Below are 27951 nucleotides of genomic sequence, written 5' to 3'. Positions count from 1 at the left end.
TCGTATTGCTCTAACAGTCAGGAAGTTTCTCCTGATGTTCAGATGGAATCTGGCTGCCTGTCACTTGAGCACATGATTCCGTGTCCTGCACTCTGGCATGATGGAGAAGAGATGCTGGCCTTCCTCTCTGTGGCAACCTTTCAAGTGCTTGAAGAGCGCTATCCTATCTCCCCTCAGCCTTCTCTTCTCAATGCTAAACATGCCCAGTTCCTTCAGTCTCTCCTCATAGGGCTTTGTTTCCAGTCCCCTGATCATCTTTGTTGCCCTCCTCTGAACCCACATTAACAAACAGATACAAAACCCCCGATGGTCAGCGGAGGGTGACGCCGACAGGAAGGGTTAACTCCTTCCATTTCTGTCGGGTCCACCCTTAGCTGATGTCCTCTTAGCACTGAAGCCACTCCTATTCCCCCCAGAGTAGCACTGCAGTCTTACAACACACTGCGTCCCAAAATGCAGGCAAGTCGTGGTAAATGGAAAATCTGTTACAAAAGGACCTTGTAAAAATGTGGTTTTTACAGGAAGACACCGTGCCCTTGATGCGAAATGGAGGGGACATCACATGCCACCAATGCCTCCCAGGTGCAATACAGCTGGAGCACAGCTCCTGTGGAGATGGCCCCGAGGCCGTGGCTGAACATCAGGAAAAACTTCCTGACTGTCAGAGCAATATGACAATGGAACTGATTCCCCAGGGAGGCGGTGGGCTCTCCCACACTGGAGGCGTTCAAGACGAGCCTGGACAGCCACCTGTCAGTGATGCTCTGACTTGGATTCCTGCACTGAGCAGGGGGTTGGACTCGATGGCCTTGTAGGCCCCTTCCAACCCTACTACTGTTCTATTCTGTGATCTTGCAGCAGGGAACAAGGCCAGCCACTTTGAAGGTTAGGGAACTTGGCATGCGTGTGTTTTAAAAGAAACGTTCCATCCATTTTAATAACGTTAGAACTGTTTCTAACCTCTCATATGTTGGCAAAGTGTTAAGCCATCCAGTGGCAAAATAGAGGGTTTTAAAAGATTGAATTGATTTTTTAGACCCCTATCAGGGGTCTGGCCAAGATTTGGGATAGGAGCTGCTTTATAAGCTCTGGTGGATGATCTCCATCTAGAAACTGATAGGGCAAGTGTGGTCCTATTGGCAGTTCTAGACATCTGAGCAGCTTTTGAGACAATAATCCTTGTGATCCAGATCGAGGAACTGGGTGATTGAGGCACTATTGTTTGGTGGTTCTGTTGTTACCTTGCTGACTGATGACAGACTGTGGTAGTGGCAGAATGCTCTTCTAGCCCATGGGAGTTGTTCTGTTCTTGTCCCTGATCTTATATATAGGGGTGCTGGAGAAATCTGCCACAAACTCAGATGAGACCGGATTCCACAGAATCTGACCTCCGGAGTCCACAGCAGACTGGCCGCACTTACCTCCGGGTCCGGAGCAGTTCCCTCAGGGCGGCTCTCCAGCTTCCCCCAAAACATGATACACTAATGGTGGCTGCCATTAGCTTGTTGCAGTAAAGTTACTGCCGTAAATGGCGTATTGTATGCTATTTGCGGTTGTAAAGCACTTATTTTTACCTAAATGCAGCCATAATCAGGCTGCCATTAGCCTATTGCATTTTATAGAAAGCCGCAGAGCTGCTCTGCTAACTCTAGTGGATGCGGCAGGGCTCCGGGGGCCACTGGGGGCCCCCAAGCAGCCCAAATTGCCCTGTAACGCCCCCCCCCAGACCGGACAGTGAGGGGTTCGTACATCCCTACTTATATACTAATCGCAAATTAATTCTCCAAGTGTGGATCCTTATATAGCCAAAACAGTACTGTCCACACACAAGATGGAGGTATCAGCAGGCTTGGGGAAACGCCAAATTTAGTGGAAGTACAATAAAAGTTCAAGGGGAAACCCCGAGGAGCTTTTAACTTTGGCAATAGGGCATCTGGCAGAAGGGAACCCAGTCACTCTGCCTGAGTTTTGAAAGGGGAAGCCATGCTCAACCAGGAAAGTGCCTAATTAAAATGGGAACGATGGGTAATAGAAAAAGGAAATTGCACCAGCAACTGGAATGAACTGAGGATCCGGATGATTGCCCTCCATACATTCAGCACAATGAGGACAATGAAGGAGAACGGCGGGGCTGGAGCACACCCCCGCTTCACGTGTTTAAACAACATACTTGGAGAATGGCGAAATAGGGCTAGTGAGGGAGGCACATGCAGATGTGTGTACAAGTCAAGGAACCTGGGGTAGCATTTGCTGCATGGACTCTATGGTATACATGTTTGGATATGAATGAAATGGTGAAAGAAACCCAGGAGAAATATGAAAGCAAGTGTAAGAAAGAGCAGGAACTTGAGCAGAAATATCAAGAGACAGAGAAAGACAACCAGGAGTTAGTGAGAGAATGAGAAAGAATCGCATATCCTGGCCTCTCCAGCCCACCCACCAAAATGCCCCCTTCTCTGAGGTCAAGTTCCTGACCCCAGAGAGTAGCCAGCACAGTTCTTTCCATGCCAGCTGCAAGGGGGTTGCGGGGAGCTCTGATTCCCCACTCCAAGGCTGGAGCGCTGTCTCCGTCCTCGGATTGGGGAATCCAAAATATCCTGTGGCCCTGCAGACACTGTCTAGGATTGCTCCCTAAGGCAGAAAATAGCAAGGGAAGGGAAGGGAACCCCCCTCCCCCATTTCTTTTTTAAACTTGACACCTGCAAAAACACCTACATGAAATGTATCAGGCAGCCTGATCCTATGCATGTTTACTCAAAAGTAAGTCCCACTGAATTCAGTGGGCTTACTTTAAAGTAAGTGCATATATAATACTTTGGATATTGCTGTATTCGCTTCCTGGGGCTAGCACAAGTAACCCTCTGTTTTACTGGGGCTGGTTGCTTCAAAAACATATCTCTGTTTGCTGGGTTTTCTTTGGAGAATTAAGAAGGGAAAGTTTTTTCGTGTGTCTTTCCAAAGCTGTGCTGATAAACAGCCTTTCTATATTCGTATTAAGCAACATAAAAGAGGCGGAACCAGTCACAACTAGCATTTCCCCCCCAAGGCTAAAATAATGGCAGTGGTTTTGAGCGTCATTCTCTCCCAGTGATATCTGTGTCTCTCTACAATATCCATGTTGTGCTGGTTTAAATAGTAAGTGATGCTTATTACTATTGCCAAATGCACTGGAAGCTAAGGCTGTGGATGATGAATGGGTTCAGTCCCTAGTAGAGGAAATCTCCAAGGTTCATATGCAGGTACCAATCCACCTGGGAGAGTCCCAGCAGGTGATGGATAAAAGGCTAGAATGGATCAGGATTCCAGTCTTTTAGGAAGTTGGGGAATTGTTATGTACAGGACATTTTCAATTGCCCAGCCATCCTTGGCCCACAAATGGAAAGGTCCAGTGAGAATCACAGACTGGGTCAGTCCTATAATCTACCTAGTTGCAATTGTAGATGGGAGAAGCAATGCCAGGGCACAAGTACTTCCATCACTCTCAGCTGAAGGAAGGAAAGGGAAACCCACAGACCTGCCAGGCGTTTTACATAGGGACAGGAGGCAGCAATTCCAGTGATAAGACCAAAGGCGCAGGTGCCGGTCAGCAACACCGTTTCAGCAGTGGCTGCCCCCAGTTATCTGGCAGGCTGGCTCCTGGGTCTCTCCCTCTACTTCTTCACAGGATAAGGCCTGTTCCTCATCAGGAGCCCCGGGAGGGAGGCATGACACGGGGCTCCATGCACAGGAGAGAGTGTTAACAACCCTGGATCACCTGAGAGAGTTCTGCTGGACAGCTACTCGAGGATACCACGGAGCCAGCAAAATAGGCCTTCTCTGCTGCCCGCACCGCTGCGTGGTAGGCACGGTTCTGTGCTCTAGAGCATCTTCTCTTCGAGTCTTATGCTATTTGTGCTCTTGCTGATGTCCAGCCTGTTTTCATTAGTAATAGTCAGCTTGGGTCTTCCACAATATTCACACCCAGCGTGGCCAAATCTTCCAGAAGACATGGCCAAATGATACGGTATAAAGAGAAATATTGTAGTCAATGGAGGTTTCCCCGCCCCCCTGCCCTTTTTAATCCCCCCATGTGGGGGAGATTTCAAGGGGAAAGGGGGGGATGTTAATTGACAGTACACAATTACAGTAGCGTAAATAAAACTATCAGGCTCAGCTACATGCTAAACGATTAGCGTAACATGTATTTATTTACAATATTTGTATACCACTCCATATCTAAAACAGATTTTGGAGTGGTGAATATAAAAGATAAAATAGTAAAAGGACAAAAAGATTAAAACACCATATTAAAATCATGCTTTTTAAGAACAGAATGATAATAAAAATAGTGGCTGGTCAGTCAAGGGATGCTTCCTGGAACAGTGCTGTTTTCAGGAGGCTCCAGAAGCAGCGCAGTGTTGGCGCCTGCCTGACCTCCAGGGGCAGGGAGTTCCAAAGAAAGGGGGCCACCACACTGAAGGCTCTTCTCCTGGTGGACTCCAATTGGGCCATAGGTCCATGTGGAACCACCAGGAGCAAGCCCTCTGATGACCTCAGTGACCAGGCAGGCTGATAGAGAAGGCGCTCTCTCAGGTATCCTGGTGCCGAGTTTTTAGGGCTTTGTACTAGAACCTTAAACCTGGCCCAGTAGTGAACAGGCAGTGCATTTCCCTCAGGAAAAGGAGTTCCCTTGGGAAAGGAGTTGCATGCTGAAGAAGGGCAGCTCCAGCCCCACATAGAGAGCACTGCAGTAAAGTAGTCTTGAGGTTACTAGCACCTTTACCACTGTGGCAAAGCTATCCCTGTCCAGGAGAGGCCATAGTTGGCGAACCAGCTGAAGCTGGTAAAAGGCACTCTGAGCTGCCATGGCCACTTGGGTCTCCAGCAACAGTGATGGATCTAGGAGTACCCCCAGACTACGGATCTGATCTTTCAGAGGGAGGGCAACCCCATCCAGAACAGGAAATGAGCCTATCTCCGGGACTCGGGAACTACTCACCCACAGGGCTTCCATCTTGCCAGGATTCAGTTTCAGTTTATTAGCCCTCATCCAGCCCATTACTGAGTTCAGGCACTGATCCAGGACTTGCACAGCCTCTCCTGATTCAGATGTCAAATCCCCTAATGACCACTCCCAGTGGCTTCATATAGATGTTAAATAACATTGGGGACAAGATGGTACCCTGTGGAACCCCACAGCAAAATTGCCAAGGGGCCGATGGATGGTCACCCAGTGCGACTTTCTGAAATCGGCCCCACAGGTAGGACCGGAACCACTGTAACACAGTACCTCCAATACACATCCTATGGAGTTGATCCAGCAGGATAGATGGTTGATGGTATCAAAAGCTGGTGAGAGATCGAGCAGAATTAACAGGGTTGCACTCCCCGTCCTTCTCTCAATAAAGGTCATCCATCAGGGTGACTAAGGCTGATTCAGTCCCTTAACCAGGACAAAACCCAAATTGGAATGGGGCCAGATAATCAGTATCCTCCTCCAAGAGTGCCTGCAGTTGTTTCACCACAACCCTCTCCAGAACCTTCCCTAAGGGATATTAGCAACTGGGCAGTAGTTGTCTAGTACCATTGGGTCCAGAGTGGGTTTCTTTAGGAGTGGTCACACTACTGCCTCCTTAAGGTCAGCAGGGACCACCCCTTCCCAAAGGGAAGCATTCGCCACGCCCTGGACCCACCCAGGCATACCCCCTCGGCTAGCATTTATTAGCTAGGAGAGGCATGGATCAAGAGGGCACGTGGTTGGTTGCACTGCTGCAAGCACTTTGTCCATGTCATCAGGCCACAACAACTGAAACTGATCCCACAAAATCAGGCAAATGGCGGCGTCAGACACCTCAACTGGAACTGTGCTAACAACAGCATTAGGTTCACTGCGGAGACAAGTGATTTTGTCCTCAAAGCGTGATGCAAAAAGGTCACAGTGGGTCCTTGAGGAGACCGGGGTCCCAGTCACTGGGGAGTATGTTAACAGCCCCCAGACCACCCGAAAGAGCTCTGCTCAATGGCTACTTGATACAATGGAGGCAGCATTTTGGCCCTAAGATTGCTGTCTTGCACAGTTGCTGGCTGGTATATATAAGCTAGACCACTGTTTGCCACAACGGCAGCGCTGCCACAATTGCACTGGCTAATTATTCACTTCTGGTTCTAACCTTAAAACCCCTGGATGGCCTGAGACTGGCATACCTTGGAGAGGACCTTCTCCTGTAGGTACTCCATTCATCAGTCCCTGGGGGAGGCCCAGTGTGCCACCATTGACAGCGGGGGCTGTGAAGCTGTGGCTCTCGAGATGTTGCTGGACTAGAACGTCTGTCATCCCCCATCACTGGCCACGCTGGTTGGGGCTTCCAACGAGCAGATAAGATGTTGGGCAGGAGCGCCTCTCTCGTGGTGCCGCCTTTGTTGAAGCCCTGCCCCAGAGAAGTGGGGCTGGTTCCTTCTCTGTTTGGCCTCCACCAGCAAGTTAAAATACTTCAGTTGGCTTTTGCTGCTTTCTGCTGAGCACATCAGGTTGTTTAATGTCTGTAAATCTGTGTTGCAGTTTCCATATCATGTTTGTTCAGGTGGTTTTATGATGGTTTGGGTATGATTTTGGCTGAAAGAGCAATACAGTTTATAAATAAATATACATCCCTTTCTGGGGAGCATCTGGGCAGAGGGGATGTACTCACACCTCCTTCCCACACCCTCACAAAATATGCACAAGTAGCCTGGCACAGATGCTGCCTTGTGAAGGTTAGTGGGTGGTACTGTACGTTTATTTGGAGTTAATCTCACCATGAATCAGACAGCCTGCTTGGCACTCTGGAAATAATAATAATTCTGCAGTAGGCACAACAAAACGCAATTTTTTCCTCTCACTCCTGTTATTGGCAGAATGTCCAGAAACGCAAAGCAGCTGAGCGTGCTCAAGATTAGCCACATATTGGAAATATTAATATTAAATATTATTTATTGGAAAATAAAACCTTGGTTGCAATCCTGTACACACTTACCTGGAAGTAAGTCCCACTGAAATCAACGGGACTTACTTCTGAGTAGACACTTAGAGCTGAGCTGTTGCCCAAGTGCTTTATTATAAATTAATGATTTTTCAAAAACCTGCCCCATTTTTCTCTATACATAAATGCACATTTGGCTCACGGTATTACGAGACACATCTCAGTCAAAAACAGGACGGCGCCGGCTCCTGACGGCACGATGCTGTGCGCGTCTACTCAGGAGCGCGGCGGCTCTTCCTCCCGCGGGAACGCGCGCGGCCGGGCGTCTCTCGGCCCGGGCGCCCTCTCGGAGCCGCTCCCGGGCGCTGCGGCGGCGGGGCCTGAAGGCAGGAGGGGCGCGCGCCGCCCTGGGGGCCGGGCCGCAGAGGCCTTCCGGCCTTGGGCAGCGGGGCGGATGGCGCAACAGCTGCGGCGAGGGAGCGGGGCGCCGGGGCCGGGACGAGGCGCGGCGCGGCCACCCAGGGGCCCCGGGCCCGGCCCCCTGGCGCGGAAGAGGCCCGCCTCGGCAGGCCCCGGACAGATCCCCACCCGGGCGGCAGGGAGGGCGCTTGCGCCAGCAGGAGCTGGCGTGAGCCATGCCCCCCCGGCGGGTGCAGCGGGAGGCGGTGGCCCAAGCGAGAGGCGAGCCCGGTTGGCGGGGTTCGGGCTGCGGCTTCGGCTGGCTTCGGCTCTGCGCCCCGCAGGGCTGCGGTGTAAACGGGGGCGGGTCAGGCGACGCTGGGCGGGGCGCACGCCGGGGCGCAGCGGGCTCCTTCGGGGATCTCCCGGGCGCCAGGGCCTGGCCTGCGCCCCTGCCGCGGCTGCGGCTCCCGCTTCAGCAGCGCCACCGGACTGGCCGAGGGGCGCGGGCCTGCGGCGGGGCGCGCCGTCGCCTGCCCGGCGCGAGGAGCGGTGGCCTGAGCCCGCCAGGCGTGGCCGGAGCGCCGAGACGGCCGCTCCAGCCCCTCGCCGGCCGCGTCTCCCCGAGGCCGCGCTCGATCGGCGCAGGTGCTGCCACTCGGCATCAGCCCGTGAAAGCGCCCCCGCTGAGGACGGTGCCCCGCAGGGCTGCGGCCTCCCGCTCCCTCGGCGGGCGCGGGGCGCTGCCGCCTCCGCCAGGCGACTCCCGTCCACACATCGCGCGCGCGGGTGAAGGGGCGCCAGCAGTCAGCTCCGCGCCATATTTTGATCTTCGTTTGTGGAGCCCGGCCAGCCCTCCGATGCGAGGGTGGGCCCGTCAAATACGGACAGGAGGTGTGTGTGCGGGTTAACCGGAGTGAGTTCGAGCGGGACGAACAGCCCGTGGTGCGGCTCCCTCCCCCCGGGATGTGCCGGATGGCTACCGCGCCAGCCGATTAGCTGGACGCAGGACGCTGTGTTTTCTCGCTGGGCCCTGTGTTCTAAAAATGGAGACGGGTCTCCAGTGTATCATCTCAGGACACTTGTTTCACCATTCCCACATACAGGGTTCCTTTTTCTCTCCGACAGGGGAAGAGCCCTAGCAGCCTCTTTCAGTCCACCCCAATAGCCAACTCAGGACACAGACGAAAGGATTCTTTTCAAGGCTTTAATCCTTTTACAACTTAATGACTCTTTCAGATGCTAATCACCAGCGACTAAGCAAGGAACAGCAGAGTGCCCTATGCTCCGAGTAGGCAGTTGATCCCCGTTTGAAGGAGAGTCACTTGAAGACCCTGAACTTATGGGCTAGGGAGAGATCCTCCCTCTTTGCCTTGGGTCCACGGGAGGCGGCTGTTGCTTGCACACCAAATGGGCACTACGCCTCCTTTCTGCGCCCTCCATCGCTCTTCGCTCCCTGCGTCGAGCGTCTAGCAAGCCCCCCTCCCGCACTTTCTCACTGCCAGGGTCACTATCTATCTCAGGAATGCCAGCAGGAGGAATCTGCTAGCTGCTGTGCCTGTGAGGGATGAGCTGGCTCCTCTCCCACGGATTGATGATCCTCCTCAGAATCAGAACTGCTCTGGGGTTCTTGTCGGCTCAGTTTCCACCCTGACACTGACCCAAACTATCTAAGATCAGTGAAAACTGTGTGTGTTTGTGTACTTGCACACACACACACACACACACACACACATTGGATCCAGATTTAGTCATACTTGGAGTAGAGCCATTGAAATCCCATTCATTTCAACAGGTCTTCTCTAAGTATGACCAAAACTGGATCCTATATATATAAAATTTTGTCTAAAATTTTGTTGAAGTATTGAGAATGCCATATTTTCAATTTTGCTAGTGTAATGCAAATGTTCCCATTCACAATCTTCAGCTTCCTATTCTGAAAGTTGAAATCTCTGATTGGGGAATAGGGGAATGTCTCAGCTTCAGGGCACATCCATGTACATGCAAAAACATGGCTATAAAATGCCAGCACACCATTTCCCTTCCATCCCCACAAGCTACTAAACATATTGGAGTGTCAAACTAAATCAACAGCAGGTGGAAGAATGTGTAATAGGGGCTCAAGCATAAGAACACAACTGTGAAATATTGAACAGTATGCAGTCATCCCAAAGAGCACCCCAAATCCCTGGATTTTTGGAGAATTCTTTCCATCCAGGAAGGACCCTCACACCTGCTGCTCTGAAGAGCAACCCTTCTCCCCTCACTCTGTCTCCCCTTTTTTCAGAAGAAGCTCAGCAGGCATTCCAACGCTCACAAGTCAGCAGATAAGGGGAGCCAAACGTTTGTTTTTATTCTAATGGGTCCATAGACTTTTTTCTCCCTTTTGTCTAATATTCCACTCCATCCAGCTCCAAAGCCCTTAGCTTTGCAGCTCCTTTGCTCTTCCAAGTCTCCCCATTTACTTTCAAAAGTAAAACATAATTTGCCTTTGCTCTATGCCCCCCACCAAAAAACCGCGCTCACCATGTGTTTCATCCCCATTCAAATCATCCCAGGCAGAACCTGCTTCCCTTTCCCCTTCTCCATGATTAGCTAGAAGGGCACTCGTGATCACTTACTTTGCATTGGCTTTTGTCTCCTGCTTCAAGGGCTAGTTTTCGTTTAAATGCTAGCTGCTGTCTTTTTTGCTCAGGGCTTGCCTTGAATTAATACTGTTCTCTTCAAGGTGCCACACTTCCATCACCCCCTTTTTGAAGGAACGAACACACACACACACACACACTTTCTATGTATCGCATTGCCTCTAGCTTTACTACTGATTTTTGAAGGTCTGTTATCTTCTCAATGCATTTTGGAGGTATGATTCTAATTCCCCTGAAGTGTGATTTTAATTCATTTTAAGTTCTTTAATAAAACGAGGACCTTGTTTGTGCTCTCTGAGTGTCCCAGCTATTGGGATATGCACCCAGAGTTCAGTGCCAAAAGATCCCTCATGCATGTGGGTGGGCTACAGGTATGTCATAGGCACACATACATGCAAATTAAAGCATACTTAGTCATACTCCGTTCTATTCCCCCCCATTTACCCATCCCCACCCCACCCCCAGCACTCAGTGTGCGATGACCAATGAACATATTCAAACAGTCACTGGGTGTTTTGGAGGGAGGCGGCTCCTCTAGCTGCTTCCCTGTAAATATTTTTTGTGCTTCTGAAACCCTTGGGGTTTCTTTCCAAGTCTGCTGGTGCCTTCCTTTTGTGTATGGATTTGGCTACATAAGGATCAGCACTCAGAGAATGTAGTTTGCTCTTCATATGTCAAAGTGGCCCCTGCATCCAAATGTCGCAGTGCATCCCTGATATGCAAGAGTTACACATTAGCAAAGACAGCAGTCCCTGGCTCTAACTACGGTCTTCCTTCAGGTGCAATCGCTTTTTCTTGGGTTTTGAACCTTTAGAAGTGCAACCATCTTTATGCGGCTTCTGCGTGCAAGTGAGTGGTTGATTTGGCCGGGGAGGCTGTCTCAAGGTGGGCATTCAAGTAGAACCAACTTCGGGTGCAACCCAAGCGGTGCGGGGGATTTTTGACTGGGGATCCAACCCAGCCTCAGCCCCACCTCTGGCCCTGCAACATTAGCAGTGGACTACATTGCAGGGATGCTGTAAACGGCTAGCACAGTCCTCCAACCTGCAATATGGGTATAAAAGTGGGTATTATATATACTATATATTGAATAGAATAGAACTGTACTGCAGGGTTGTTGTAACAGCTCTGCTGGCACTGTGGGGACAGAAGCAAAGGATACCTGCAGGTTTGTGGTAAGCTACTTTCTCAGCTTCAGACCAACCTTAAGTTGGGCTCTAATACCTCTGAACAACACTACAGGGTTCATATAAACCACTCGGAGCTTGTCTGCAGCATTCAGTGTGAACTCCACTGCCCGGATATCATAGACCACTGCCCCTCCCAACCTGCAACACAGAAGCAGACAAGGGCTTTTTCCTAGGACTGCAGCAGAAAAGGAAATGGTCAAGTTTTCCCTTGGCTGACTGCAGTCCCAATAAATCTCAGTCCTGCCCCCAGGTAGTGCAATCCACATTTTTAGACGGCAGGCACGCGTTCAGGCGCCTCGTGTCCAGTCCAGCTCCAGGTGCCTGTGCAGGAAGAGAAGGATTTGGATAGGAGGGTTGATGGGGCCAGAGTGACAGCGACTGTTCTGCCGTAGTCCAGGGCAAAGCTGCCCGGCCACGTGCTGTTGGGAAATTACCGGTCCTGGCTCAGGAAAGGCTAGGGGATGGTTGCAGAAGGCAACTCACCCTTCCCGCTACCTTGAGTGAAGGAGCAAGTGAGGTGCGAGTGGAACGCTGATGGCGCCGTCGATGGGGAGTCAGAGTGCTCTTCTGGGAGGGAGAGCCAAGGAAGGTGGAGCTTCAGGCCCCAAGTGCTGGCTTTCTCTGGAGTCTGACGTGGGGCAGTGGATCTGGCTGCCTGCTGGACCGTTTCAGCAATTTGCCTTCAGCTATGCTCCACTTGTACATTTGTAAATGCACCCAACTATCACAAAATACCAGTGATTTCCTTCCAAAGAAAAAGCCAAAACTTGGGCACACACTGTGCCCCTGGAACGTCTCTCTGCTTGGGGGCGAGCGTGACAATATCTAGCCACAGGCCCCTGAGCAAGAGGATTGCCGAGGAAGACGACGGCAACAGTGTCACTTTCTTCTGCAACAAGCGAGCGCCTTGGAGGGGGGAGCAAGTTCACTCCTTAGTAAGTAATTAGGTGGACACCTGCAGGCTTTTCTGCATGTCACAGGGAGAGTTATTTTAAAATAGCGCAAGCTAGAAATGGAGAGAAAGGCTGGAATGGCGCCGAGGGGGTGGAGGGCACACGCTGAGGGAGTGGAGCCAACCTGGCACACGCCGAGGGGGTGGAGCCGACCTGGCACACGCCGCTGTGGCCACGCAGCTGGGCCTGCAGGACCAATGAGCACAAGCGTCAGGCCATCCACCTTGGCTCACTTCACTGTGCTTTTGTTGCTGGTCAAGGAGCGGGGTGGTGTGACTCTCCAGATCTTGGACTGCAACTCCCATCATCCTGACAGTTGGCCATGCTGGCTGGGGCTGATTTAAAGGGTCACAGGTTATCCAGCCCTGGAGTGGGGAGGCAGAACATGCAGCTCCTCCGCTGGATCTTGGCCTGTCCACAGTGTCCGCTGCGCTGCAATGCAAAGCAGAGAAAGCAAAGAAGCCAGACACACACACATCTGGAATGCCTCCACGCTCTTTATTGACTGTTCTGAGACAGCAGACCCATCATCAATTTCTAGCAGCGACAGAAGTCAAGCATTCCAAATCTAAACTTATGCATAACTCTGCCTTAATTTTCTGTATTTAATCATTCATGTTTCATATTCATAGTAATATATCATCAATGCAAAAGGTCAAGTTCCAAAAAGAAAAAGAGGGGTCAACAAAGGCCAGCAGCACTAAAGCAGCCAGCTCTCCACCGTAAGATCCTCTACAGCCCTACAGTTCTGCCAGGTCAGACTCCTGAATCCTGTGGATTTGAACCCATTGCAGGAATGGTGCATGCACCCCATTACTGTATATACAGTTGCCTCCCTGCAAAAGGATACAAAGCTTAGTGTTGCAAGACAAATTTTCCCCTCCCAATGGTATTGTAGAAGCCCCTGGTGCCATCTGGCCCTTGAGGAAGGCGGATCACTTCTGGCCGGACACCAAATGATTCAGACATCCGTTTGGAAACAGCCACCGAGCTCAAGGGTTCTGCTTTCAGTGGGAGGAGTTGACTGCAGGCTGGTCCACGCCGCTTTGGCATCCACAAGTTCCCAGCACCTACCCTACTGTCCCAGCAGAAGTCAGATGACTTTGGTAATTCAGAAGTGCTGTTGCCCAGCTTGGGTGCAGAGAGAGGCGAGGGGCAAAATGGCCAAGCCAGTGACTTGTGCAGTGGGAGAGGGCCTGCATATGGGATGCTGAAGAAATTTGGTTTGAAGGCCTGGCCAGCAGAGTTGCAGAAACCGGTGGTTGGCCAGACCGGAGCAGAGAGGAAATTCCGAGGTAGGATGGGAGTAGAAACTGGAGTACTGTCTGACTCAGTAGAGGAGCTGTAGAAGCTGGAGTCTTCGAGAGCATGTTGGAGGCCTTCAGGCAGCATGTTGGTCCATTTCCTAGATGTCTTCTCCATCTCCTTGGGCTCCTCACCATCTTCCTGACTGGCTGCACTCTTCTTTTTGGAACCCCTTCCAGAGAGGCTGACGACTTTGATGGCTTCCCCAGGGGATGAGACCTGGTTGTGACCAAGCTCCTCAAAAGCCTTCCGGGCACTCTCCAGACTCTCATACTCTACCAAAGCACAACACTTGGTCAAGAGTTCGGGATACCGTGATGAATATTTCTTCACATCCGAAGGGAGCTTCTTGCCAGGTCGGAGGATGCGTATGGAGGTGATGTCGCCAAATGGCCCAAACAGCTTGGTGATCTTGTCAAGAAAGGTAGTCTGGAACAGAAGTGAGGCAGGGATGGTTTGCTCATACGGAAGGACATTCCAGGCCAAGAGCATCTTACTTGGAGGGATGTTCACCAGATACCCTGGGATGGGGTTCCTCCTCCTCACCTTCGTTCCTTCCTCATTTACTTCCAGCAACTCTGAGAACTGCAGAGCATAGAGCGTCACCCGCCAATCTCGTGTTAAATATTTCACCTGGTTATTTAAAAAGAAAGAAAGAAAAAGAGGGGGGGGGGAGAGAAAGTTTTACTTGCTTATTTTTTTAAAGAGTGGAGTTCTCACCCTGTGAAGAGAACACCTTGCAGTTTTTTCATGGTTACTTGAGACAGTTTTTTCTGTTGATAGGGAGGCCACCAGACATTTTGAGCCTCCTGGCAACCTGCACGGCCCAATCCAAGAGGTGCCATCCCAGCATTCTCTGCCACATTTCTAGAGATCGTTGAACCACTTAGTGTTTGCTTGGGACGTTTCGAGTGGCTGAGCTGCCCTATGACACAAGTGTGCAAGTGTCATGATGGACAGCATGGAGGGGGGCCCAGTTAGAAAACCTGCAACATTTCAGAAGGATGGATGTGGTGCTTTTTCACAGAAGGGGACTATTCAAATTAGGGTGGGGAGTGACAGTTTTTGGCAATTTGTATGAAAATAGCCTCTGTCATAGAGTTGTCCCTAGGCAAGAAACCTGCAAAATCTCAGAAAGACAGGTGCAGATGCTGTGGGGTTTTGATGAATGGAAAGCAGTTTAAGACTTTCTGAGATTCTGCTCAAATGGCACCAAAGTAACAGGAAGTGCAATCAGACGGGGGTGAAGGATGGATGTGGAACACGCAGTGGCAGGGCAGAAGAACTCGAATATCCAGCGTTTCCCAAGCAAGCGCTCACTGCTACTCCCTCCCAGGTCACACAGGCTCCACCAGCCCCCTCTTAACGTTGCTTCTTCTGGGAGAGAAACAGGAAAGACCACTGAGCACTGGATCAGTCCTGCAATTACTTCAACATCCGCCTCGCCCGTTGCCACCAGGCAAAACCATTCCCTGTGATTAGACGCTACAGCTGCCGGTCAGAAAATTATATCCCCCCTCCCCCGTGCTTTCCTTCTATGGAGAGCTGGGGAGAAATGGGTCCATTTTGAAGGCATTCGGATCCGGATTCGATCTGCTTTGTTGGGAGCCCCGCTTCAGTGTGGACATCTCTCAGATCTGTCCGGATCTGCCTGTTTCAGTTCTGCATTTGGGAGGATCCACCGCACACCCCGCCGTGACATCGCGGCCTTTGAGGCTCTGCTCAGCTGCACCGGCCCGGGGGCGGCACAGAGACGGGTGGTGGGCGCCGCTCCTCCCGGGCTGCCGCTCATGAACTACAGTAGATCAGTGCTCCCCGCATGGCCCCCTCCAGAGGGGTTGGGTTGGACTACAACTCCCATCATTCCCAGCAAACATAGCGACTGTTGTTTAACCCATTTGGAGCAGCCCAGGCTGGGGAAGCTGCCACAGACCGCTGGCTCCACTCCCCTGAGCCGGCCATTCGCGCCTAGCTCCAGCCCACCTGCCCGGTCCCTCCTGGGCAACCTGGCTCTGGCCAGCGGATCTTGGGGTCCTAGTGGAAAAGACGCCGATCCCACCATCTTGAGGCCTGCCCAGCTCTGCCAAAAGAGTTGGTCTAAAGGCCAGTTCCGAGTTAACTTTGGAACCTTGTTATCCTCCATCTCACAGTGCTAATTATTCCCAGTAAGTGTGTCTGTCTCCCAATTTTTTCAAGCCTACTGAAGTGATTAAGTCCACAGTTGTGACTATTGCACCACCAGGAGGAACTTTATAACAACCATGGTGGAAGTACAGGCAGGACCTAAGAAAGGGTCCACCCTGATTCAGTCATGAATGCAAGTTTGCTTCTCCTGGCCTCCAATATCCTTCTGTGAGGGACACCAAAGCCTCCGCACCATCAGTCCTCTGTCAAACTGCGTCTAGTGCACCTGCCCAGCAGCCCCCTGTGAACCCCCCCACCCAGTCCGCAACCCACACCCAGAGGAGCAGGAGACACTTACGTGGAGACTTAGAGGGAGGTGGAGCAGGGATAACCACAGAGGAAGTGAAGTGTTCAAGGAGAAATGAAATAGAAGAGTTAGTTGGGCCAAAAACTGAAAAATTTAAAGACGAGGACTAGGAGCTGGAAAGTGGTGCAGCAGGAAACCTGGGGTTCTGTACAATCTAGAGAGCAATCTTTGCACCAGCATTGTTTGCTTAAAGCAGCGGCAGGGAATGTGCGGCCCTCCAAATGTTGTTGGACTGCCACTCCCATCAGCCCTAGCCAGCATAGCCAATGGCGAGGAATGCTGGGTGTTGCAGTCCAACAACCTCTGGAGGGCCATGTGCTGTACACCCTTGGCTGTGGAAAACATGGACAGGATCCATTTAGTTCCCGAGAGCAGCGGCGTAGCAGTGGCTGGCACGCCGGGCCTTCGCTTTTATTGAAGCCGGGCCCCAGCTGGGTCGCCGGCTGCTAGGGGAGGGGGAGGGAGCAGGGGGAGGGGGTGGGGGGTGGGCAGCTGCCTCTCATCCCCCTCGCAGAGCCGGCCAGACAGAGGGGGGGGGAGAGGGAGCTCTGCAGCCTCCTCTCGGCACCCCCTATTCTCCTCCTCAGCTCTTTGCTTCTCTGCTGGTCCCCGCTCTGTGCCTGCGTGCCCGGTCCTGCCCTCATCTCCTGCAGCACCAGCCCGCCCACCCACCCCTTCCAGGGCTGCTGCTGCTGGTCGAGGTACTGCCGCTATTGTTTACTTGTGGGGCAGGGCCAGCAGCTACTCTCCCCAAGTGCCAGGCATGGGGCAGGAAGAGCGGCCAATCCCCCCCTCCAGGGAGCAGCCTTGTCCCGCAAAGGGTTAATTTACCCTCTCTTGCAGCCCGCCTTCTCTTCCGCTGCGCCCGAGACTGCGCCGTCACCATCCGGTTTGGGGGAAGGACGGGAACACGTGGGCCAGGCTGCGTTGCTTGCTGGAGGCCCTGATCCTGATCGTCCACCCCGTGCCCCCAGCAAGCCCGGCCAGTTGTAGAGCCACAACAACCCAGCAGCCCCGCGCCAAAGAACACACTGGCCAACATCAGACTCGGATAGGTCAGCTCAGTAGAGATGTACGAAAGTGACTTACTTTTTCGCGGATTCTGTTCATGGGAGGGGAGGCGTTCCGTCTGTCCCCCCGGAATCCTCGATGGCCGGCTGTGCTCCGCAGCAGCTCTGCGGAGCAGCCAGCCAGGCCCAGGCCAGGGCCGTCCGCAGCCGGATTTCCAGCTGCAGAGGGCTCTGGGTAAAAAACAAAACGCGTACGCAAATGGCAGCGGCTATGGCCGCTGCCATTTGCGTTCCTTATTTTTTGCCGTCTTAGTCTATGTCAATATTTACGTAGACTAAGACGAAGAAAAGAAAGGGGAACGCAAATAGTGTAGTGGGCGCTATTTGCGTTCCCCTTCCTTTTCTTCGTCTTAGTCTACATAAATATTGACATAGACTAAGACGGCGAAAAATAAGGAACGCAAATGGCGGCGGCTGTAGCCGCCGCCATTTGTGTACACGTGTGTTTTTTTAAAAAAACCCAGACGTGATACGCTACGCAAGTCTTTACTTAGCCTATCACATCTATGGGGGGAAGGGAAGACACAGACTGCAAAAGGCGGCGGTGGCAGCCGGTCGGAGGACCAGCCGCCGCAGCTGCCACTGGAGCCGCTGCCATCCGGAACATCCGCCCCAGGTAAGTCTCGTCCCGGGGGGGATCCGCGGGGGGCAGCAGGCCATTCCGCGATGGATTTTGGGGGGCCGAATGCACTTGCATTTGACCTCACTGAGATCCATCACAGAATTCTCTGACATCCCTACAGCTCAGTCAATCTGTTCAGTGGTGGTGGCAGCAGCCAAAGAAGGCAGCAGGGTGTGGGGCCGGGGCATGGGGAGGGCAGAGAGAAGAAAGAGGAAGTCCATATGAGTAAAAAATAAATGAAATTTAAAAAATCAAATTAAAATAAATACCTGGGAATAAACCCCATTGAAATCTATATGCTTACTTCCGAGAAGACATGTATGTGGATATTGGCCGCCTCGCCTACCTCCACACGGCCTGCACAGCTCTGGGCAGAGGCCGCAGAACTTCTCCATTGTGTGTCTCACCCAGCCTTTCCCAACCTTGTGCCTTCCAGACGTGTTGGACTGCAAATCCTATCATCTCCCCTCCCAGCCAGCATAGCCAATATGCTGCCTGGAGCTGACAGGTGTTGTCGTCCAGCAAATCTGGAGGGTGCCAAGTTGGGGAAGGCTGCAGCTTGCTGTGTTTCTTCTTGGCTGTTCCTGCAGAGGGTGAGGGCCTAAAGTGCACATTACCAGCAACCCTGACAGTCTTAAAAAAAAAAAAAGGTAAAGCAGCTTTCTCTTGTTCTCCCTCTCCACACACACATTTCCTCCATGTATTTGCTTTGCATTTACTTGAGAGTAAGCCCCCATACTTGAGAGTAAGGTCCATGGCCATGAGGCTTCATTCTATCCATATGATAGGGTTACTATTTCATCTGAGGTAGAAAAAAATACATCATTGTTGTCCATATCTGATGTATTCTTTATTAGGGCACAATCCTATGCAAGTTTAGACAGAAAAAGTCCTACGATGCCCAACATTCCCCAGGCAGCTTAGCTGGCTGGGGAATGCTGGGAGTTGCAGGACTTTTTTTCTGTCTAAACATGCATAGGATTGCACCCTTAATTGATTGGAAGCAACCCTGACTGCTCATTGGAAGGACAGATACTGAAGCTGAAGCTCAAATATTTTGGCCACCTAACGCGAAGAGAAAACTCCCTGGAAAAGACCCTGATGCTGGGAAAGACTGAAGGCAAAAGGAGAAGGGGATGGCAGAGGATGAGATGGCTAGATAGCATCACCGATGCAATGAATATGAACTTGCGCACGCTCCGGGAGAGAGCGCAGGACAGGAAGGCCTGGCGTGCTGTGGTCCATGGGGTCACGAAGAGTCGGACATGACTGAACAACAACATAGTCTACTTCATCCCAAACACTCAGAGCTGGTAACAAAATGCTAACCAATCTACTTTATCTTTCCCTGTTGCTGGTCACCAAAAGATAGTTTGAATAAAACATGTCTTCAGCTGCTTCCAGAAGATGCACAGACTTTGGTTTTTACAATATATGTGGTACTTTACAGAGAATCATAAGCAAAAGAGTCAGGTCTCTGCCCCTAGAAGCTCACAATTGAAATTGAAATTTAATTTGTAATCTAAATTTACATAGCTGTTTGAAACTTAATTTTTGATTATACAAGTTATTATTATTATGTTCTCCTTTTTCCTCACACCATTTAGATATAATGTGCCTTTAGGAAGTAAGGGTGTGGAGATGTGAATGGCCTAGACCCTTGTCCTCCTCTTGAAAATATGCCCCATTGTTCTGTACCTTTTATTTAAGAACTCACATAAAGCTGATTTACATACCCTTAACTGAGGTTTGTTTATGGTGGTGGGAAGGTCATTACTGCATCACCCTTAAAACTTCTGATGCTTAAACTTGTTCTTGGCAGTTCTCCAAACCATACCCCAGTACCAGCAGCTAGAGTACCATTCTATCCCACTCCCACAATCCCAGGGCAGGAAAGGAGAACAGGGTCACAGCAACACACCAGCTCCCTCCATAAGTGTGTTTAGGATTGGTGCCTTTTTGTGCTTTACAGTGCGGGCAGGGGGGCTGGAGAAATGTTATGGAAAAGTTTCACATCTTGATGAACATGAAAAAGATGGAGGCAGATGGGTGGTGCAAATGAGAAGCAAGAGGATGTCTTGTTCAGCTTGTTGTTTATTCGGTCAGTCGTTTCTGACTCTTCGTGACTTCATGGACCAGCCCACGCCAGAGCTTCCTGTAGGCCGTCGCCACCCCCAGCTCCCCCAAGGTTGAGTCCGTCACCTCCAGAATATCATCCATCCACCTCGACCTTGGTTGGCCCCTCTTCCTTTTGCCTTCTACTTTCCCTAGCATCAGCATCTTCTCCAGGGTGTCCTGTCTTCTCATGATGTGGCCAAAGTACTTCAGTTTTGCCTTTAATATCCTTCCCTCATGTGAGCAGTCTGGCTTTATTTCCTGGAGCATGGACTGGTTTGATCTTCTTGCAGTCCAAGGCACTCTCAGAATTTTCCTCCAGCACCCTTCGCTCAGCCTTCCTTATGGTCCAGCTCTCGCAGCCATAGGTTACTACAGGGAATACCATTGCTTTAACTATGCGGACCTTTGTTGGCAGTGTGATGTCTCTGCTCTTCACTATTTTATCAAGATTTGTCATTGCTCTCCTCCCAAGAAGTAAACGTCTTCTGATTTCCTGGCTGCAGTCAGCGTCTGCAGTAATCTTTGCGCCTAGGAAGACAAAGTCTGTCACTGCCTCCACATTTTCTCCCTCTATTTGCCAGTTATCAATCAAGCTGGTTGCCATAATCTTGGTTTTTTTGAGGTTTAACTGCAACCCAGCTTTTGCACTTTCTTCTTTCACCTTCGTCATGAGGTTCCTCAGCTCCTCCTCGCTTTCAGCCATCAAAGTGGTATCATCTGCATATCGGAGATTGTTAATGTTTCTTCCAGCGATTTTAACTCCAGCCTTGGCTTCATCAAGCCCAGCACGTTGCAGGATGTGTTCTGCGTACAGGTTGAATAGGTAGGGTGAGAGTATACAACCCTGCTGTACTCCTTTCCCAATCTTAAACCAGTCGGTTGATATGTGGTCTGTCCGTTGATCCGTGGAATGTTTGAACATTCTTTGGTGCTTCCCTTTTTTGGTATGGGGATATAGGTTGATTTTTTCCAATCTGTTGGCCATTCTTGTGTTTTCCAAATTTGTTGGCATATGGCATGCATCACCTTGACAGCATCATCTTGCAAGATTTTAAACAGTTCAGCTGGGATACCATCATCTCCTGCTGCCTTGTTATTAGCAATGCTTCTTAAGGCCCATTCAACCTCACTCTTCAGGATGTCTGGCTCTAGCTCACTGACCACACTGTCAAATCTATCCCCGATATTATTATCCTTCCTATACAGATCTTCCGTATATTCTTGCCACCTTTTCTTGATCTCTTCTGCTTCTCTTAGGTCCTTGCCATCGTTGTTTTTCACCATACCCATTTTTGCCTGGAATTTACCTCCGATGTTCCTAATTTTCTAGAAGAGGTCTCTTGTCCTTCCTATTCTATTATCTTCTTCCGCTTCCACGCATTGCTTGTTTAACAATAATTCCTTCTCTCTTCTGGCTAGCCTCTGGAATTCTGCATTTAATTGGGCATATCACCCCCTATCACTGTTGCCTTTTGCTTTCCTTCTTTCTTGGGCTGCTTCCAGTGTCTCAGCAGACAGCCATCTTGCCTTCTTGGTTTTTTTTCTCTTTGGGACGTTTTTTGTTGCTGCCTCCTGAACAATGTTGCAAACTTCTGTCCATAGTTCTTCTGGGACCCTATCTACTAAATCTAGGCCCTTAAATCTATTCTTCACCTCCACTGCATATTCATGAGGAATATTCGTGAGCTCATATCTAACTGATCTGTGGGTCTTCCCTATTCTCTTTAGTCTGATTCTCAATTGTGCAATAAGAAGTTTGTGATCTGAACTACCATCAGCTCCAGGTCTTGTTTTTACCAACTGCGTAGATGTCCACCACCTTTGGCTACAAAGGATGTAGTCAATCTGATTTCGGTGTCAACCGTCTGATGAAGTCCATGTATAAAGTCAGCTCTTAGGTTGTTGGAAGAGAGTGTTTGTTATACACAGTGAGTTGTCTTGGCAAAATTCTATCAGCCTATGTCCGGCTTCATTTTGTTCTCCCAGACCATGCTTGCCTGTAATTCCAGGTGTTGTTTGACTACCCACCTTAGCATTCCAGTCTCCTGTAATGAAAATAACATCTTTGTTTGGCGTACTATCTAGTAGGTGCTGCAGATCCTCATAGAACTGATCTACTTCTGCTTCTTCAGCATCTGTGGTTGAGGCGTATATTTGGATCACTGTGATGTTAAATGGCTTACCCTGAATTCGAATTGGGATCATTCTGTCATTTTTTGGATTGTATCCAAGCACTGCTTTAGCCACTTTATTATTAATTATGAAGGCTACTCCATTTCTTCTGTGGTCCTCTTGTCCACAGTAGTAGATCTGGTGGTCATTTGATGTGAAGTGGCCCATTCCAGTCCATTTCAGTTCACTGACACCCAAAATGTCTAGATTTAATCTTGACATCTCCCCAATAACCACATCCAATTTGCCCTGGCTCATAGATCTTACATTCCAGGTTCCTATGGTGTGTTGATCTTTAGAACATCGGACCATCAGCTGCTAGCCGTCCTTTCGGCTTTGTGCTAGCTGCGTCATCACATCTGGGGCTAGTTGAACTTATCCTCTGTTCCTCCCCAGTAGCATTTTGACCATCTTCCGACCTGGGAGTCCCATCCTCCGATGGTATACCAACATATCTCTGGTTGTACTGATCCATTTAGTTTTCATGGAAAGAATACTGGGGTGGGTTACTGTTTCTTTCCCCAGCAGGGATCGTATTTAGTCTGACCTCTCTGCCATGACCTTCCCGTCTTGGGTGTCCCTTCACGGTTTAGCTCATGACGTCATTGAGGTGCTCAAGCTCCAGCACCATGACAAGGTAATGATCTCCTTTGCTGCAGCTTATTCAGCTACTGAATTATTAATATTCATTGTAAGAGTTCGTTTGTGCCAGTTTTTAGGATTTATCACACAATCCTATGCATGTTTACTCAGAAGTCAGCCCCACTACGTTCAACGGCCAATTGGGCTTTCTTCCAGGTAAGTGTGCCTAGGGCTGCAGCCTTAGCTGCCTTCCCAAGATCTCTGTAAATTTAATTCGACATAAACACCCATTGGATTGCACGGTTAATTCTTGAACATTCATTTCTACAGTAAGCGGAATCGCCAAATGCAACCTGCTCTGTCAGCTACACTTTTTGGCACAGAGTTGGCACATGCCTGGGCAAACAAACCCCGGTGGAGGGGAGGGAAACAGGCAAAAATCAGTTGGGGGAGGGGAGAAAGGTGTGGGGGGGTGCGTGCGCATAGTTCAATCCAGCTGGGTGTGTGGATATTTCTGTTGGAGGGGGAGGGCAGAGATATAACGAAGGAGCTTAGGGAAAGCCGATGGGCAATGTTGGGGTGCCAAGGGAGTGTGCCGGGGGCTGCTTAAATGAAAAGGGATCTGTCCCTGAGGGCTGAATTGAGAGGGTGACGCTTCCATAGAGTATCCTATTGTGAAAACCTAAAATGTTTGTGTTTGAGGGAGGGAGTGAAAAAGATCTTAACACCCCTGCATTTTTTCTCAGACGTCCAAGTGAACTACCCCTTCCTGACTGTCAGCTGCACTGTTTTTGGATCCCCATTGAGGGCTGTATATCTTACGAGCTTGTACAATCTTAGACGGGGCGTGGCTGTGGCGCAGGGACCCTGCACTTCTGGACTGGCCACTGCACTACTGCCCGAGAGAGAATGCCACCCTCAAGCCCCCCCAAAGCCATGCTCTCCGACCCAGGACCACTCCCCGCACCTTGGATACAGGGATCGCACTCAGAGGCTACATCCAGAATCAGTGGGTGGCTATGTGAAAGCACACAGAGATTCTGCACACACCCATCAGGGAGAGGCAATCAGCTGCAGCTTCCTTTGTGCATACATTGGAGGACAAACTTTGGCTTGCCTTGTGTTAGGTATGAAGACAGGTTGTGTACCTGGTGAGGAGGAAAGGGCGGTTTGCGGACACCCACGGGAACTATCAGTTCTGTTACATGGGACTAAGCACTGGCTCAGATTAAGATCTGGGAAGGCAGGCAGGGAGGCCATCGCAATGGCTGGATGGGCCTCTAGAGGTATGAGGACACCAGACCAGGATTTCCTTTTGCATTTATCTGTAACAGTCAAAACTGTATTAGCTCAACAGTGGAAGTGCAATAATGTATGTCAGAAAGAGGTGTTAAGGGTATGGAATACAGCAGAAATGGAAAAAACTGTTACTCATATTTGCAAAGGGCAGCTCTGGGTTCCTGGTGCAGCACTGGCCTATAACACACACAAATTACATGTGGCCCAGACCATGGTCTGCGAGCAGAAGTGGCAGTTCAGATCCTGGAATCCATACATGACATATGCCACTCTGCTTTCTTCAGAGGAGAATACGATACCACCACCATCACCACCACCATCACCAAGATTGACCACCTTTTTGAAAGATGTCAGGAGTTTGATGCTGACAAAGCCCATCTTGTTCTTCTGGACATGCTTCAAGAGGAAGGCATCCTTGGACAAGTTCTCATCAGAGAGGTAGAACTCCACCTGCGAGACAATCCTTCCGACAAGCTGCGAATCAGGCATGGCACAGTCACTGCCCTCGAACAGGCCTGGGCTGAGGTCACTCGAGTCGTAGGGGCTCCTGTCGGGAGGACAGCAGAGGGCCATTCACACACACCCATGCAGCCAGCAGGTGGGAGCATGAGCATGCCGGAACTGCGCATCCTGGAGCTCCATGCTGGCCCTCGGTGGGTGGGCAGAGGGTCGTGCTGCCCGCTGCTTGCTCGCTTGCCTCCGGCGGCGTGGGATCCCTCCTGCGCCCAGGCCAAGGGTGGAGGTTGGCTGAGCTCAGCCACTGCCAGCCTCCCAGCAGACAGCCAGCAGTTCGGGCTGGGCATTGACCCCCATCCCCCACAATGGAGGCTTTGAGGCAGTGGTGGCGGAGTGGGCGGAGGCATCTCCCATGGCTGAAGGGGTGGGGTGGGGTGGGGTGACAGAGAGACCCGGCTCCAGGGCAGCCTTCTGTGCCACCAGCTTGTGTCTACCACCACCACCACCAGCAGCATTTTGTTAATGGGGGGGGGAGTATGGGAGTAACTTACCCCCCTTCCTTGCAAGTTCCCACATAGCAGACCGGCTCCAGATCCAGGCATGTGCAGCTGGGCTGATGGCAGCAGACTTCCCCACCCCCTCCTCCCACAGCAGCTCCTTCAGTGCCCCCCCCAATGTTAAGGAGAGGGTCAGGGAACCCTACTGAATAGGGTAGGCTGTGGTGCATGGGAAAAGGGGGATCCCTCAAAAGGGGGATTTCCCCAGAGGGATCTTCTATTGGGGGGATCTTCCCCCCCCAGCACCACAGCCTACCCTGTTCAGCAGGGGCCCCTGGGGGGATCGGAGCAGCTGCCATGGGGAGAAGGGGCTAAGGAAGCTTGCTTCCTCTAGCCCAGGTGTGCATGCCTAAATCTGGATCCAGCCACTATGTGTACTCAGTGGTAGCAAGACAATGGGATCAACTCAGCCCCGGTCTTCCCCGTGTACACTGGATGCAACGTAAGTGACCACATGCAGTATTGTGATGGTTGTGAATAGCTTTTGCAATGGGAGGACAGAATATGCTGTGCCCCCCCCCCCCGTCAAGTATTCTTAAAAATAATTAACGTCTGCGGCACTCACCAGCCTTCGCACTTCTTGGCCAAAACAATGGAAGGGAGGAGCAGCTGCTCTTTCCCGAGCCATTGGGCAAGGTGAGTGGGCGGTGCTCCTGCACTGGGTTCCGGCTCATGTCCAGGATACTCCAGTCTGTCCTTCCACTCCCACACTCCACCCCAGCCCTGGCTTGTTTCCCCTCCCAAATTGGGGGCTTCTAGATGGGGGGCTCTGAGCTCAAAAGGCATCGTGCTGCTATTCCACCTTTTCCCTTAGCCAGTTTTTTTTTCCTGGTAAGAGAAAAGACAGAGGGAGCAGTGGGAAAACACGCGAGGGCTACGAATGAAAGACTATGTCACCTGGACCTCCTGTGAAATTCTGTGGGCGAGGAGCGTGCTGGCGTCGTGAAAGCCTGGCCTGGAAGCACCCACAGAAACTCAACATTGGGTTGCTTCCGGGGGGCGGGGGGGGGGGATGCTGATCTGAATTAGTTTGCTATTAGGCCGTGTACTGCTGCATTTGGGGGTCGAGGGGGGGTTCATGCTTACATACACAGGATGAGCTCTTGCACTTCAAAATTTACCACTGCATCACTGTCCATCTAGGCCCCAAATTCGAGGGCCAACGATGTCCTGGTGACCAAGGGGATTATGCAGGCCCTACCTTTCATAGGTCTGCTGCAAAAGTTAACTTGCTTCTTGCAGTTCACTTACATGGTCTATACATGCTGAGACCTTCTGGGCTCACCTCTTAAAACAGGCAGTTCACCAAATAATGGCTCATTCGTGTTTACAAACCAGCACCTCGATGACTCCAGCATGAAAGGATGGAATAACGCCTTTCAAGTAAGCCTCCCTCTGCTATTAAGAAGGCCCAGAAGAGGAGGATCTGGCAATGGTTCAAGGCAAGATACTCAAATGTCGTCGTCCATGGCCTGCCCCAAGAGGAATTCGAGCCCGTATAAATCAGAACGATCATGACTTTTAGATCTATCAAACTTTTGAGCATCTGTAATAAGATGTCAGTTTGAGCCATGGCTTATCCTTGCAACCCTTGAAATAAGGCATCTGTTTTTTCAGTTTGAAGTGCATGTCTGATAGGATGACTACTTACACACCACAGAAAAAGAGGAAATGCATCATGAAAAAAGGGTAATGGGTTTGCATAAGATCTTTTCACCTCTGGGATAACCCCAGAAGCTCCCTCTCCCTCTGAAGGAAGAGGACCACAGATGCATGGCTGGCATTTTCACACAACACAGAGAAGAGTGCGCCCCAGGTAAGATGAAGAGATGCTGCTCACCCATCCAGGGATTCCATCAGCTCCTCTTGGCTCAATAAAGAGAAAGGCCTGCTGGGGCGAGGAAAGAAATGGAGTGCAGAGAACGGCCCCCCCTGGACTGGAACCGGAATGCTGCACTTCATCTGGGAATCCAACTGCAACGCCACTTCAGGATTGCATAAGGCCATGGTGCTTCATCTGTGGAGAAGAACAAGAGACAAATGTCTCCGCCACATGGCACAAGAAGCCGACTTCCCGAAGCACATGCCCAGAAGGTTGAAGAGTTTCTGGAGAAGCAGCCTTGAGATCAAATGGCTCCTGTAAGGGCCAGGTGGAGACCAAGAATTAAGCTAGTTTCAAGCCAATTCAGCCGTCACAGCTCCCAATCAAAGAACTGTTCTAACAATACCAAGCAGCTATTCTCAGCGTCCTCACAACACTACGGTTGCCTGTGTTAGGGAGAGGAGGTATGACGATTTGATGCTTAACCCAGTTCACCCTTGTAGCCTAGACAAGCCTTAGAAGTCATCCAGTTTCAAGTTCATAGGCGATGATCAAGGCTCCACTGGTGCACCTCTTCAAGCCCCTCTTTTATCTTCTTTTTTTAGTATTCACAAGCCCCTCTGTTTTTACCCCCTTTACATTTGTGCTTAGTTTCCAAAACTAAGGCGCTGAGGTCTGCTTGGAACTTGGACCCCTGTCTCTCACTCCCAAATACGTGGGGACTGGTTGTTAGTTGCTGGTAAAGGAAAGGCACTTTGCACATACCTAGAGTCTCCCATGTTACTACTTCACACCTCTGCTTGCCTCCCCATCCCAACTAATAAAAGTAGGAGCACAAGAACTAGCTCTTGAAGCCTCTAGAAACATAGGGACAGGAAACTGCCTTCTACTGAAACAAACCACGGGTCCACCTAGGCCAGAATTGTTGACCCTGATGGGTGGAAGTTCTCCAAGGTTTCAGGCAGGAGTTTTTCCAGCCCTGCCTGGAGATGCTGCTGGGGATCGAACCTGGGACCTCCTGCACGCAGAGCAGGGGCTCCACCACTGAGCTACGGCTCCTCTCCTTGGCTCCTCTCCCTCCCCTGTGCAGACGCTGCAGATAAGGGAGGGGAAGACAGAAGGTTTTTTTAAAATTACATAATGAAAAGATAAATGCACATCCCAGAGCAAAGTTCTCAGGGAACAAACTCTTGACGCTGACAGAACACCCTAAATATATTTTTCAACACTACCCCCCACATCCTACATCTACCTTTGATGCTCTAATCATTCTAAACAGGCCCCACCACCTTACCTGGGCTTGTAGGAATTCCCACCAGTTATTCACTTTTG

General features: G+C 50.7%; 1 protein-coding gene across 1 annotated transcript; it reads right to left on the bottom strand.

The window, feature by feature from the left end:
• Nucleotides 1-12605: 12605 nt before the first annotated feature.
• Nucleotides 12606-26808, bottom strand: LOC146340880 (la-related protein 6-like). The gene is made up of 3 exons (XM_084808223.1): nt 26638-26808; nt 24121-24331; nt 12606-14063 (listed from the first exon to the last, which is right to left on the bottom strand). The coding sequence occupies exons 1-3, from the start codon at nt 26802-26804 to the stop codon at nt 12981-12983; spliced, it is 1461 nt and encodes a 486-aa protein (XP_084664349.1). The 5' UTR covers nt 26805-26808; the 3' UTR covers nt 12606-12980.
• Nucleotides 26809-27951: the final 1143 nt, after the last annotated feature.

Source organism: Heloderma suspectum, chromosome 6 (assembly GCF_057233095.1).
Source record: "Heloderma suspectum isolate Gila_16-S chromosome 6, 16-S_ref, whole genome shotgun sequence".
Taxonomy (NCBI): Eukaryota; Metazoa; Chordata; class Lepidosauria; order Squamata; family Helodermatidae; genus Heloderma; species Heloderma suspectum.
Note: the sequence above shows the minus strand (reverse complement) of the source record. Positions and strands in the feature narration are given on the sequence as shown.

Excerpts from the sequence above, each read along its gene's own strand:
- LOC146340880 (XM_084808223.1), bottom strand. The coding sequence starts at position 26,804 with ATGGCCTTATGCAATCCTGAAGTGGCGTTGCAGTTGGATTCCCAGATG. Across the intron at positions 24,332-26,637 it reads CTGATGGAATCCCTGGATGG|GAGCCCCTACGACTCGAGTG; the intron begins GTGAGCAGCATC and ends TCCTCCCGACAG. Across the intron at positions 14,064-24,120 it reads TCCTGACATCTTTCAAAAAG|GTGAAATATTTAACACGAGA; the intron begins GTGGTCAATCTT and ends TTAAATAACCAG.